At 35.6% G+C, this 15,915-nt stretch overlaps 1 protein-coding gene across 1 annotated transcript in view; it reads right to left on the bottom strand.

The window, feature by feature from the left end:
• Nucleotides 1-15,915, bottom strand: part of FAM185A (family with sequence similarity 185 member A) — a 65,176-nt gene that overhangs the window by 33,862 nt on the left and 15,399 nt on the right. The window contains exons 5-6 of the mRNA XM_023192516.2: nucleotides 5,973-6,014; nucleotides 392-487 (exon numbers count right to left, since the gene is read on the bottom strand). Of these exons, the coding sequence (XP_023048284.1) occupies nucleotides 392-487; nucleotides 5,973-6,014 (138 nt within the window). The remainder of the gene's footprint in view (nucleotides 1-391; nucleotides 488-5,972; nucleotides 6,015-15,915) is intronic.

Here is a 15,915-nt window from a genome sequence, read left to right as displayed (position 1 = left end):
TACTGATTGCCTGAGAAGTTCCTTTTACAGGCTGGCAGAAAAGCTCCCAAAAGAGTGTATGGCAGCGTTTTTCCTTCAAAGATTATTCTATTTCAGAATAGATTAAACTAAAGAATCCACAGAGTAACATTTAAAAATTCTCTAATAACAGTCAAAATATTACATTTTTCTTTGTACTACAAAGAGAAAGATAGTCGGCATGACCATCTATCCCAAAAGTTGTAAAGATCATTGGTCTAGAGAGCCAGCAGACCAGTGCCTTTAAATCAGGTTCTATCAGAAGATATTTTCTTGAAATCAGTATGTCAGTATAGATAATTTGACCATCTGTTTCCTGAGTGTTACATAAACCTTCCTTACATCATATGTCAAAACATTCCAGTTCACTAACCTTTATAGGATTTCAATTCCACTTTCCCCAGTTGGCTGACATAAACATCTATGGCACCCTGATGAGCTGAGGCTTTTAGACATCCGGAAGATGAATCTAGGAAGAAAAAAAAACCATAAGTAAAATCATTCTTACTTGATAAATGGAATTATAAACTTGAAATAAAAGGCTCTGCTTTAGCACTAGGATAACAGGCTAAGAATCTTGCAAGGTTTAGTATTTTCCTCATTAACAATGCCGTTGTTTGCACTTAAACGTAAACAGTATCAGAAATCTAGAAATCTATTAAACTAGACAACTAATTAAAAAATCTATATCTACATTAACCTGAATAACTTATCTCTAAACATTTACTCTGAAACTTAATGAGTAGGAAAGAGACTCTGCAAGTAATGGATCCTTTAACCACTAAGCACCATTGATATTTTTAGTTTTTTATCATGTTGACACATTTAGTAAACTTTCAATAATTACCAAAGAATTCTACCTCATGTATAGTCACATACAAGCAGTAGCAAGGCTAACGAAAATCAAAGCTTCTCATAATTTCTCCTTGTAGCAAATTTGCTAATACTAAGAAGTACTCCTAATAGTAAAAGATTACTCTACATAAAGTTGTTGAATTTCTTTTTTTCTTTAGAGACAGGGTCTCGCTATGTTGCCCAGGCTGGTCTCTGACCCCTGGGATCAAGCGATACTCCTGGGATTACAGGCACAAATCACTGTTCCTGGCTTGCTGCATTTCTTTAAGGGGCAAAAGGGCAGGGAATAATTTGAAGAATAGCTTGTTTATATCTAATAGTTCTTTTCAAGTTTCTGGAATTAAACAGGTATCGTTAAGTGAGGATAAGAAAATAATAAAGGTAACCCTGATTTGACATTCAAATTGCCCTATGTCGTCGATGACCCCACTTTTCAATCAACCAATATTTCAAGTTCAAGGGAAAACAGTCAGAAATAAGGAAGTAAGAAAATGAACTTGAAGAGTCAGTGCTAAGTGGTTTTTCCTTCTTCTCTTTCTCCCATGGCAATTGAATCTTTAATTTAATATTCTATCTGACTGCCTAGAGAAGGCCAAAGCATATTCTTTTTAGAGAGGCCTCTTAAAAAGCATATTTTATCAGGAGGTTTTATTACTTCAAAGTGGAAACAAAGTAGGGAGTGTGGTGAAAACTATGCCAAAAATTATACTTTTTACAAAACAGAGAGAGAAAACATTTGTGTGTGTGTGTGTGTGTGTGTGTGTGTCTATATATATATAGAGAGAGAGAAAGGAGCCAACATTTTTCTTTTAAAAAAATGTTAACTGACTTCAAACAAAGACAATAAATTTGGAATCAACTGTTTAAAATCTGGCTCCAAGATCATTTATAATAATTTATTTCCAATCTATAATGGAAAATGCCCTTTATCAGATTCAATTTATTTAGTTTTCAAGTGTCAAAAGTAAACACTGACGTTGGGAAATGAAACCACTAGAAATAAATGACACAGAATAGCTGGACAAAATGAACATTTCACTGCTTATGTACCAACAGAAACTCCTTTTTATTTTTTTTTGTGTTTTTTTTTTTGTTTGTTTGTTTTTTTTTTGTTTTTTGAGGCGGGGTCTTGCTCTGTCGTCCGGACTGGAGTGCAGTGGCCGGATCTCAGCTCACTGCAAGCTCTGCCTCCCGGGTTTACGCCATTCTCCTGCCTCAGCCTCCCGAGTAGCTGAGACTACAGGCGCCCGCCACCTCGCCCAGCTAGTTTTTGTATTTTTAGTAGAGACGGGGTTTCACCGTGTTAGCCAGGATGGTCTCGATCTCCTGACCTCGTGATCCGCCCGTCTCGGCCTCCCAAAGTGCTGGGATTACAGGCTTGAGCCACCGTGCCCGGCCTCAGAAACTCCTTTTTAAACCTCTTCCTGCATCCTAAAAGAAGCCAAGTAAAAATTACATTATGCAAAAAAAAAGAAAAGTGCAATACACAAGGTGTGTATTATTCCAGTTTGAACAAAGTAAAATAGCTGAAACATTAGTTTGATTTCTCGCTTTCTCAAGGAGGGAAGGAAAACACACGGAATGTTTATGTGGCTCATAAACAATACTTTCATTTATTTTTCTCTCTAAATGAGAAATAAATGACAGCTAAATAATTATATCCTAAGCCACAAATATCCTCATGTTATCTGTATTGATCTCTAATAATGGCTCATCCCTTGGAGGCTGTCAAAAAATAAAAAAATGAAAACTCAAGATGTTTTTGAAAAAGAAGGCAATGGTGATATTTTAAAACTGTAGCAAAACAAGCCCTATTTCTTTTGTTTAACACGAATTATCACAACTAAAATTAATTATCAAGAGTAAAATTAAGGTTTCACCCACAGAATTTCATTCTTTTGGAGTTTACATAATGGAGAAATTCTATAGATCTGGGAGAAAGTCCTGTAGATCGAATGTATAGCATGGTGACTGTAATTAACAATACTGTACTGTAAACTTGAAATCTGCCAAGAGAGTAAATCTTAAACATTTTCATCATACACATAAGATGGTAATGAGGTAAAGTGACATGTTAACTAAACTGACTGTGGAAATCATTTCACAATATATATGTATATCAAATCATTATATTGCATGTACACCTTAAATATATATGGTTTTGTCAATTATGTCTCAATAAAGACAGTAAAAGCAAAAAAACAAAACAAAACACAAAAGAAACCAAAATAAATCTACATTGTAACGTGTTTAGCACAGTGCTTGGAACATAGGCACTGAGTAAATGATAGATATTTTAAAGAAAGGGCCAGGTGTGGTGGCTTATGCCTGTAATTCCAGCACTTTGGGAGGCTGAGGCAGGAGAACTGCTTGAAGCCAGGCATTTGAGACCAGTATGGGCAACAAAGGAGACCTTGTCTCTATTTTTTTAATAATAAGTAAATAAAATATTAAAAGAAAAATCAGTCAGTATAGTTGGTCATATTAATAAACTAAAGGAAAAACGATCATTTCAATAAATTGAGGAATGTATTTGACAAAATTCAACACTCAGTCACGATCAAAGAAAGTAAAAAAAGAGAAACTTAAATAAGCAAACAAGGAATAAAAGGTAACTCTCCCAATCTGATAAAAGGCATCTGTTAAAAATCTATAGCTAACATCACGCTTAATGGTAAAATGCTGAGTGCCTTCCCCCTAATATTGGGGACAAGGATAGGGATCAAGTGCAGGGAACCACACTCTCATCACTACAGTTCAATGTTATGCTGAAGTTCATAGCTAGTCGGATAAGGCAAGAAAAAAATTAAAGTAATAAAAATAGGACGGAAAGAGGTAAAACTATATTTACAGATGAAAATGTCTGCTCAGCTAGAAAAGGATTCTAGATTCGAGAAAACCACTATTAGAAAGAATAAATTTAGCAAGGTCACAAAATATAAGGTCCATATATAAGAATTATTTATATATGGGCTGGGCGAGGTGGCTCAGGCCTGTAATCCCAGCACTTTGGGAGGCTGAGGCGGGCGGATCACGAGGTCAGCAGATCAAGACCATCCTGGCTAACAGGGTGAAACCCCCTCTCTACTAAAAATAAAAAAAAAAAAATTAGCCAGGCATAGTGGCGGACGCCTGTAGTCTCAGCTACTCGGGAGGCTGAGGCAGGAGAATGGCGTGAACCCAGGAGGCGGAGCTTGCAGTGAGCTGAGACCGCGCCACTGCACTTCAGCCTGGGAGACAGAGTAAAGACAGAGTAACACTCCGTCTCAAAAAAGAAAAAAAAAAAAAAAAAAAAAAAAAAATTGTATTTACATGTATCAGCAGTAGACAATTAGAAGCAAAGTCTTAAAAACTGTCTCATTTATAACAGTGTTAAAAACACAAATGAATTTAACAAAAAAAAAGTGCCAGACCTCTACGCTGAAAATTACAAAGCAATGCTGAGAAAAATTAAGGAAGATCTAAATAAATGGAGACAGCTACCTACCATGTTCATTAATTGGAAGATTGAATGTGATTCAGTGCAATCCCAAACATAATCACAACTGTACTTTTTGGTAGAAATTGACTGGAAAATCAAAGGACCTATTATATCCAAAGCAATCTTTAAAAGGAACAAATTTGGAAGACTTCAACTACCTGATCTACAGACTTACCAAAGTTACAGTAATCATGATATTGTGGCACTGGTATAAGGCTCAACAAATAAATCAATGAATTAGGAGCAAGAGATCAGACATTGAGTCACACTTATACGGTCATTTGATTTTAGACAAGGATACTAAAGTAATCCATCAGAGAAAGGAAGTTTTTTCAACAAATGGTAATATAAAAAATTTTTTTAACCGACAATAATAAATGTTGATGAGGATGTGGAGCAACTCAAATTCTCATACATTGTTGATGAGAGTATAAAGTGGAACTTTGGGAAAAAGGTCTGGTAGTTTATCATAAAGTTAAACACAGAACCTACCTAGTCAACTCAGCAATTCCATACCTAAGTATTTACCCAAGAGGAAAAAAATATATAAATCCCTAAAATGACTTACATTAGTATATTCATAGCAGCTTTATTTACAGTTGCCAAAAAATTGGAAATAGCCCAGGTGTTCATCAACAGTAGAATGAACAAATTAAGCCTTCTAATAGCCTGCTTTCACTTCTAAACCCTTCTGGTACATTATGAAATAACAGCTAGGTTGTTCTTTTAAAATATAAATTATATATCACTTCCCTAACATCCTGTTGTAGTTGGAATAAAGTCTGAACTCTTGCCCTGTCTACAAGGTCCTAAGATCTAGCCTTACTTACCTCATATCCTACCACTTTCCCCATAAGCCAGCCTTCTATCCCTTGAAAATAATAAACTTCCATTTTCAAGGCCTGCACTTGTTCCTCTATCTTGGGAGCCCTGTATCCAGAATTTTACATAACTCTTTCTCATTACTCTGGCTTTAGTTCAAATGTACCCTCTCCAGACCACCCCCAATTGCCTAACTGAAGGAGCTTTCTCTTCCCCACTCTCTTCAGTTATCCTTTCTTATTTCTTCATTGTACTTACCACAAACTAAAATTACCTTTTGTTATTTATATGCTTGTTGTCTTTCTTCCCAGGGCTCAGAGAAGTGAGGTCTCTGAGCACAGAAACTATGTCCTGTTGACCAACAGGTTCCCTAGTACCTAAAAGAATTCTTAATACATGGCAGATACTCAGTAAATACATGTTGACTAACTAGTTATTGGTATTCACAAGGTTGTCTTCAAATGTTAACACATTTGGAGACCAATAAACAGTGACATTATTTATATCTTTCTTTCAAAGACTTAATTTAGATATTTGAAGAATTCAAGGAATTTATAAGATCTTTCTTTTTTTTTCAGAGAAGTTTAGCAAGAAATTTAAGACATTTCTTAATACCAGCTCAGGCAATTTTCTTCGAGTGGACATAATTAGTACATTAGTTCTGCCTATATTTGACTTGTGATCCTGTCAAGTTCATCAATTAAACTGTAGACTTCATTTATTCTAATAAAGTCATCACAAATATACCTATTTTTAAAAGTGGGCAAAATACATGAAGTAGTAGCTTAGCACGTACCTACTGTGATGTTACCCATCTTGCTTTGTAATGTTATGTTACCTGCAAAAAAAGAAAAAGATATTTTTATGTACTAGAGACAATCTAGAAAGGAACTGTGATACATAGCAATGCTAAAACATGGATGAATATCTACAATGTTATTTTTGTGGGCAATTTTTCCCAATATCACAAATCCAGTCAAAGATTTAGCTGTAGTTCTGAAATAACTAGGCTTAGGTACCTCTGCAAACCTTCTTTCTCTACTACCAAACCTTAAGCTTTTATAGCATAATTACAAATCACCATACCTACTGGCACAGAGGAAAATCAATACTTCTAAAACCCATAAGTGAAAAAAAATTACTGAAACATAATCACTATACATTTTCAACCTAAATATCAATGTATTTATCAGACCACACAAAGCCAAGTTTTCAACCAAGTAACAGTAAAATATGGTATGGAAAAAAAAGAATTACGTTTATTTTTCAGGCCACTTGCCATGTCTATTAAAGTAGTTTCTGGGCCAAGAATTAAAGTGGTTTGAGATACGAATAATGAATACATGGAGGTATGACTAACAAAACAGAACAAAGAAGCTTCAAAGATTTCCGTCTTAGTGAAAATATGTTTCCCATGATAGGTATGGAATATTGCAACCATTCTTCCCAGCCCCTTTCCCCTAATACCAAAAGTAGTAGGATTATTCTTCATATGTGTGTTTGCATGTATAAGTATTCCTAAAATCAGGAACCCATATTTATTCCACTGAAAATATAAGCAATAATGTTATCTCTTCTAAAGTAATTCCAAAACTACACTAAAAAGTAAAGGAATAACTTTGGCTTCAGAATTAATCTTCAGTAAACTCATTTTATCTCATTTCATATACCTTATGAATACTGACTTGTATCAGTATCTGGGAAAAAGCAAAAAAGGCACTGGATTCATTTACTCAATAGCCAGATGCATCTGATTGCAAAAATCCATCTAAAGGTCTAATATACCATCATATTTCCTGTGAGTATGTGAACAAGGAGTATATTTGTGTATGAATAAAAACTTGGTTTGTGTATTGAAGCTTATAGGATTACTTTTTTTTTTTTTTTCATATTTTAGATTCAGGGGATACACGTACAGGTTTGTTACCTGGGTATATTGTGTGATGCTGAAGTCTGGGGTACAAATGATCCCATCACCCACGTACTAAGCATAGTACCCAATAGATTTTCAACCCTTGCCCCATCCCTCCATCCCCCATCTAGTAGACTCCAGTTTCTATTGTTGCCATCCTTATGTCCATGATTATCCAATATTTACCCCCCACTTATAAGTAAGACCATGTGGTATTTGGTTTTCTATTCCTGTGTTAATTCACTTAGGATAATGGCCTCCAACTGCATCCATGCTGCTGCAAAGGATATAATTTCATTCTTCTTTATGGCCACATAGTATTCCATGGTGTATATGTACCACATTTTCTTTATCCAGTCCACCACTGATGGGCACATAGGTTGATTACATGTCTTTGCTGTTGCGAATAGAGCTGCAGTGAACATGTTGAGTGCATGTGTCTTTTTGGAAGAATGATTTATTTTCTTTTGGATATATATCCAGTAATGGGATTTCTGGGTTGAATGGTAGTTCTGTTTTAAGTTCTTTGAGAAATCTTCAAACTGCTTTGCACAGTGGCTGAACTAATTTACATTCCCACCAACAGTGTATGAGTGTTCCCCTTTCTCCACAGTCTCGCCAGCATCTGTTGTTTTTTGACTTATTTTTGATAATAGCTATTCTGACTGGTGTGAGATGATATCTCATTGTGGTGTTGATTTGCATTTCTCTGATGACTAGTGATTTGGAGCAGATTTTCATGTTTGTTGGTTTCTTGTACGCCTTCTCTTGAGAAGTGTCTGTTCCTAATTTTGCTCATTTTTAATAGGGTTATTAGTTTTTTGCTTATTGATTTGTTAACTTTCTTGAAGATTCAAAGGAACAAAGGATATTAAACCTTTGTCAGATGCAGAGTTTGCAAATATTTTCTCCCATTCTGTAGGTTGTCTATTTACTCTGTCGATAATTTATTTTGCAATGCAGAAGCTCTTTCATTTAATTAGATCCCACTTGCTTGAACGTGGCCTATAAGTGAATCTGGAGGGGTGACTCTAAAACCTTTTGTTAAGACCCCAGAAAGATGGTGGTACCTCATGGTATTAATCAGTTACACCAAAAAAAATTTTTTAAAAGATTAAGGCCTCACAGATCCTCTCAATCAAATAGACCTAGAAAGCTTGAGGGCATTAACCTGAATATTGCTGCAGAAACCCATATTTTGAAAACATTTTTGGGTGTGGCTTTTGTCTAATGGAATGAAAGCCAGTGAGATTCACAGAAGACTGACAAAGTTTTTGAGACAATTATATCAGTAAACATTGCCAACGTGGACTGAAGGGGACAGTGACAGTACAAAGTAAAATGAGACCACTGGACCCTCAGAATTCTACTAGCAGGAAGCAGACTGAGAAAACTACTCAACTGTAAAGATGTGCTGCATTTCATAAAAAAGGATGAACGACTTAGAGGGTGGAACCAAGAGCTCAGTGGTCAAAACCTAGAACCATGAAGAATTATTCCCAGGCCTTGAGATCTAATAAAAGAACCTCCAACATTTGCCCACCTGAAAAAATCACTATGGATCAGTGACTCCTTTGTACCTCCCATTTCAACAAGAAAGTCCACAGTCATTATCCAATGCCTGTCCACTCTGTTTGGTGTGTAGGTGATGTGTGTGTATGTGTGTGTGTGTATGTTTGGGGGGTGGGTAGACAACTTGTCTCTTTAGTTCACCAGTCTTCAGATTCACACCTGAGGAGCTTCATTTTCACCTGGAGCTGATTTTGATGCAGGGATTCTGGTCTTTCAGCTGATGCATGATGGGATGATACTTTTGGGAATCTTGGGAGGAAGAGAGTATATTTTGCATGTAGGAAGGACATGAATCATTGGAGGGCCAGAGGACACAGTGGCTATCCAAAACCTCATAGAATATCTGGAAAGATGCACACATGAAAAGTTAAAAATCAGTATATATTAATAATTTTAATATCCTAAGTGGACAGCATGACTCAGGTGCCACAGCACTTACAGGAAAGAGACTAAAATGACCTAGCTTGGACAGGGAGGTTTAGTCATATAGAAGGTATCACTTGAGCTGAAATTTGAAATGTGAGTAAAATGTTAATATGCTGAGAAAAAAAAATTTCCTGGGAAAATAAATCCTATAAGCAAATGTGAAAAAGCAGAACTATACATACTATGTTTAAATAATGCAGATCAGATAGGCTGGAGCAATGAGGCAAGTCTATGAGGACAGGAATCACATCTTTCTTATTTAGCTTCATATCTGGGAACTTAGCACAGTGCATAGTACATAGTAAACACAATTATTTTGTGAACGAATAAAAAGTTTGGAAAAGTAGGCAAAGAGCAACGTGTGGTAGAACCACAGAGTGCTAAATCTACTGACTATCCTACACCAAAAATGTCAGTGTAGAATTTCAAGATGGATAAAAATATAAGAAAACCATGCTTTAAGGAGATTCCCCTAGTGTGAGACAGTGGGTGTTTGTTTCCATACTCAGCATTCTCTTTACTGCTTGTTGTGGTTTGAATGTTTCCCCAAAAGTTCATGTGTTGGAAACTTGGTCCCCAATGCAGCAATACTGTGAGGTGGGACCTTTGGGAGTTAATTGAGTCATGAGGGCTCTGCCCTCATTAATGAATTAACCCATTCATGAATCAATGGATGAATGGGTCATGGAGGGAGTGGGTTAGCTATCACAAGAGTGGGTCTGTTATAAGAGCCAGTGTGGGTGTCTCTCATGCAGCCTCTCTCCATGTGAGGCCTATGCCATTTCATGACTCTGCAGAGCCTCTATCAGCAAGAAGGCTCTCACTAGATGCGGCTCCTAGACCTCAGACTTCTCAGCCTCCAGAACTGTAATATATAAACTTTAAAACTCACTCAGTCTCAAGTATTCTATTATAGCAACAGAAAACAGACTAAGACACTGCTCTAACTCCTAAACAATAAAAGATGAAGCAGACAGGTCCCTGATATTTGTAACTTTATTCATAAAGAACTATGATAAAGTTTTACAGTCATTTAGCTAGTGAATCCAGTCACCCACTCATCAAGGCAATGGAGCTTTATTGTTTTACACTAGTCTTTAATAATGCAGTAAAAATGTACTATTTTTTTAAATAAAAGTATGGTCTTTTTTAAAAGGCCAATCATTAGTGCTTGTCACAAAAGTGAGGAGGTCTTGAGAAAATAATGATTCTTTGAACCAGAAAATAGAAGTTTTAGATCTATATGAAATGAGGATGAGTTGATTACAGTGGGACCTACAGAGTCTCAGATAACAGTCTTCATGAATGTTAGAGTCCTACTGTATACTAAAAGCATAATGGAGCAACAACAACAAAAACCCAAGGAATTAAGGAATCATTTCAAATACTGTATAGTTATATACTATATAGTTATACACTTCAAAATATTTTTGTCAATTCTAAATAAAACAGTAAACAAAAACTTATTTTCAACTCATATCAAAATATTTAGAAAATCTCTACCTTAAGCAGATATATTCTAAAGTCATTAGAAAACACAAAATGGATGCCTTGCCTCAAATGCATAGTGGAATAAAGTATTATATTTAAAAGTATACAAAGCAACAAAATGGGTATTATTAGCAAAATTTTCTATATTTTGGTTTCACCTACTTCATATCACTGAAAATAATAAATTAATTATTTGAGAGGAGTAAATCTTAGTAAAAGTTTCTTTCCAATAAAGCAGACACCAGATGGTCTGTAATAACTATGTGTGCTTACCCTACTCTCAAGTTATATAACTTTTCCACAAATCCCAGTATTTGAGAAAATAGATAGTTTTTCTTAGCTTGTAACCTTTCATTCTAGCATGGTCAGAGGAAAAAAATATGTAATCAATTTAAAGATAAACATTGGTTTATTTTTCTTCACCAAAAGAAATGTGATTATGGTTAAAGCACATATAACTCTTATAATCCAAACAGAGTAATCAAGTATCCTTAAAGATTAAGTCATTTTGTGTTTTTTGGTGGGTAGGGGTGGGGAGGTGGGAAGACAGACACTTGTATTTGCAAGCCACATGCTAAATGTTAAGAAAATAGAGATAAATAAAACATAATCGTTGCTCTTGAGTTTATGATTAGGCAAGGATTTATAGAAAACCAGAGATGAGGCAAGATGCTTTAGCTGAGGACTGAAAGATTTAAAAAGTCAAGAAGATTTTTAAAAAGGTAGGAAAAACATTTCAGGCAGAATATAAACAGTATGATCAGTATGATCAAAGGCTCTGATCAAGAACTCAGAGTTATAAAACAGGTAAAAATGTGTATAGGAAAAAAGACTGTAATTCTGGAGACAAAGCATAGTGTCAGAAGAGGGAAAAGGGAAGTTGGGCACGTCCCTAAGGCAGTAGAAAACGGTCTGAGTAAGAGAATGACATGTTCAATGTGCATTACTAAGAAACTACTTTAGCTGCAGTGAGGAGAAATGGATCTGAAGAAGGCAAAGCTGGAGGCAAAGTTATTGCCAATATCAAGGCAAGAGGTCACAAGGGTCTAAAACGGAAGTGTAGAAATTAGCAGAAAAAAGGTAAGATACATTGAAGAACTATTTAGGAGATGAAACGTGCCTAAACTTGGTAGTTGATTAGATGTAGGAGATGAGAAAGAAGCAGGAAGTTAAGACCACTGCCAGGTTTATAGCATGGGAATTGGGAACATGGCAATATCAGAAACAGCAAATGAAAATAAGGAAAGAGGACACATTACAGATGACATTCAGGGACTGGGAAGGAAGGGGAAAAAGCTAGAAATGTTGATCCAAATGGCTATGTCTACCTGCCAGATGGATGTACAAATTAGTCAGGGCTAGAGACATAGATTTGAATAATCAGATTTGAAACACCCTTGTAAGGGTAGTTCAGACTCAAAAGTATATAAGATGCCCAAGGAAAATATGTAGAGAAAGAACAATAGGACAAGGATGAAATCCTGGAGAATACCAATTATCACAGAGGTGAAAAGAGAAGGAATATATAGACATTTGTGAAAGAGCAATTATAAATATATGATAGAGACTGCCAGTGCCCATTAATATTTGTGTGCCTCTCTTCATCCATAAGAGTACTGCTAAACTACGTATCTCAGCCTTTGCAGTTAGATAAAGCCATTTTAAAATATTCTGTCCAAAGATCTATGGGCAGAAGTAATACATGCACTTCTAGGCCTGGTTTCTGAAGCTTTTTCCATGATCCTCTATGCTTTCTCATTCTTTAAGGAAGACTTTGAAGTCAAACAGGATGGTAGCATCACCTTTACAGGACAAGTCAAGTCTCTGAATGTCTCTAGGGAGCTGCACTTAGGACAGACACTGTAGGAAATATCAATATTTTGTGTCCGAGGTCTAAACCCTGAAAAACCTACATGGTTTGCAGCACACACAAAAAAGCTGTAATTCCTGTCTAGTATTTCATATAAAAAAGTTGTGGCCAGGCGCAGTGGCTCAGGTCTGTAATCCCAGCACTTTGGGAGGCTGAGGCGGGCGGATCACCTGAGGTCAGGAGTTCGAGACCAGCCTGGCCAACACGGTGAAACCCTGTCTCTACTAAAAAATACAAAAATTAGCTGGGCATGGTGGCAGGCACCTTAATCCCAGCTACTTGGGAGGCAGAGGCAGGACAATTGTTTGAACCTGGGTGGCACAGGTTTCAGTGAGCCGAGATCGAGCTATTGCACTCAAGCCTGAGGGACAAGAGTGAGACTTGTCTCAAAAAAAAAAAAAAAAGAAAAAAAAAAAAAAAAAAGGTTGTATGTGTCCAGATTCGAAATTAAGTATCAAAATAACCAAATTAAAACATCATAATGACCTAGGCTAGGAATAAATACTAGAATTTCAATAGAGCATTTTCATGAACATCATGAAAAGATCTATTTAATCCAATAAAAGCTTCCATGTTTTAAAATTGTATATTATTTCTGACTTTCTAAGTTTACAAAGCAGATTTATAAGTTTATCAGTGACTACAAGTCCTTCTTAAAGCAGATTGGGACATTTCTTCTGAAATTTTGAGTGCTATCAAAGGTATCACCTGTGTTTCATACAGTTCATGTAAATTGTACTTCTTGAAAATTTCAAAAATAAAAAAGTAGTTACTAAAGGAAAAGTTTATGCATATATGCCACATCTTTGAAGAACAAAGGACTTTTGAAGTGCAGAGAAAATAAGAGAACTAATACTCAGCAATTTATCTAGCAAGATATGTTTCCAAAGAACTTAAAATAGAGCCTAAGTTACATAGGAAATCTAAATATTTAAAACAGAGTTTTATTCATTAATCACTATTCCAAATCATAACATAAGTTTTTAAAATGCACAAAACCAAGCAACATGAACACTCTTACATCTTAATCAAATCAATGTGTTTAAATTATAGGTTATAAATAAAACCAATCCTAGCAAACCATTTCAAGGAAGTTTTTCATTGTCTCCAATAGAGTCAGGATACCATATTTATATTTAAAAATATATTTTGTAGGGTACATATAAATACATGCATGTATTATACATGCATAGCATTCTTTAAAAAGTATCAATATTCAAGTATCAGAATTTAATAAAATATTATTCATATAAAACCATATTTAATTTTTGATTACTTAGAAGGAAATCGAGATAGTAAACTGTCAAAAAATTTTACATCTAAACACAAGCTATCCAAGGACCTATTCTCCCACTAGATTCCCATCACCAGAAAGTGAATATTTAATAAGTCATTGAATAAACTGGTTTATTCTGTAGAAGGCATACACACTTAATAGATGTGATTCAACCAAATGTACAAATAGGAAATATGACTAGTCAATTAGCTTACTCCGTTTCTTACATATAAAATATAGTTAGCTTCCATATAAAATATGTAATCTTACATATAAAATCTTACATATAAAATATAGTTAGCTATACTTAAAAATTTCACTTGAAAAAAACACTTAGGATAAATTATTTTCTTCTCTAAATATAGGAACCAACTTGCAAGGCAAGGAAAGATATATTGCTCTTTTCCTCATTAACGGGCATGCTCTAAGTACTCGGCACTAGTATGTTATGCACTAGTATGTTAGATGTTGCTTTGTCATCAGGGTATATAAAAAAATTGAAAATGCAGACAAAAAATAAATTTCATGCTCTTGCTTCATTTCATGGAAGACTTAGAAGCCACACACTTAAGACAGCACCATTACTTTTATGGAAGGAGTCCAATTCCTGAATGCCACCATGGAGCTAAGCCTAAACACTGTATGGAACATCTACATTTTCGGTCATAAAGCACAATAAATGTCCTGAACTCAAGGAAGTTATAATGTAGAACATAGCTGAAGCAGTGCGTCTGTGTTATAGTGCTGTCTTCCTGGAGGAAACATCTCTAGAGTGAGCCAGGAAGCCCTCAAAGTGATGATGGAATTTGGGGTTGCAATCAAGTTCACTGCTTAAAAACCTCTCCTAGAAAGCCAAGAAACTAGGATCAAATCCTTGCTACTCCACTAATTAACTTGTGGAGTTGAGAGTAAACAATTAGACATTTCTAAGTCTAGTTTTCCTCATCTGTAAACAGCCAAATGTTCATTAAGTAAAAGGGGCTGGCCAGTTGAGGCACTCAATACATGTTTGCTTTAGAGTTTGTAGGCACAAACTCTAAAATCTACCAAAAAGAAAGTTACTGCATTGTATTTGTGTATACATGGTTTTTACAACATCTATATGTTGGGGTTTTTTTTCTGCTCTATCTGGAAAAAAATTAGTTTAAGCCTTGCTTATAAGAAAAAAGAAGCTAAAGTAAATAAATCCTGGACAAGAATGCATATATTCTCAGTTTGTTTTCTGTAAGTCAGATGTTTAGAAATAGCAATGTATTTTCCCATAAAAACAAGTTTTAAGATTCTCAACCCAGTTTATTTAAATATAGCCAAAATATATACCTAATTTGTGTTATATAACCATCAGCATTTAGAACAAAGAATTCATTGAAATATATATCCAGAGTTCTAGGTGGGGAAGATCTTGGGAGAAATAACTCCCACAAAAATTCCAGGAGCTAGAAAACTGGGACTTACTTTCACCAGCCATGACTAATTTCACCCACCAGGACGTGACACTAAAACACTGCCTACTTTCCTGTACCCCTCCCATCCCAAACCCCAAACTCCAAACTCCAAAAGCATGTTCATGCAATAATCCCTTAGGACAAGGATGGAAATAGAGGTGTCAGAGGAGAGGAAGGCAAGAAACTTAGATGTGCCTGAAGGGTGATTTTTTAAAAGTCGAGGCACTGGGGTGTGTCCATGGAATGAAGAGGGGTTTCCTGTCTTATTTCTCTCTTGTATATGCTGAAAAAACAAAGCAGAGTGAGGGTCAAGGACTAGGTGGAGAAAGCAAGGCTGAACATGGAAGCTTTTCTACAGTTACTTCTGTGAAAGTAACCATAATTCGAAATTGGATTAAATTTTCCCTTCCCCTACTCCTTCTCTTTGCTGTACTAGTATTACAAAAGAAGCTGTGAGAAACAACTAAAAGAGTTCGTTGCATTGAGGCAGGGTGGTAATGGACCACTGGAAATGAGGTGGGAAGTCACATCCCAAAGGGGATGGTAGAGACTGAGAAAATAAGAAAGTATATTTAATCCTTCTACTCTGAGTTCTTTAACGACAGGTTTCATCTCCTGCCCAACTTTGCACCCTTGGTGCCTGGAAATCTGGCATACAGTAGGTGGTCAATAAATGTGTCAAATGAATGAATAAATATAACTGTAGTGGATGCTGTATTCCTCATCCAGATCTCCCATCATAACTGA

Source organism: Piliocolobus tephrosceles, chromosome 8 (assembly GCF_002776525.5).
Source record: "Piliocolobus tephrosceles isolate RC106 chromosome 8, ASM277652v3, whole genome shotgun sequence".
Classification (NCBI taxonomy): Eukaryota; Metazoa; Chordata; class Mammalia; order Primates; family Cercopithecidae; genus Piliocolobus; species Piliocolobus tephrosceles.
This window is presented reverse-complemented; position numbering and strand designations above follow the sequence as displayed.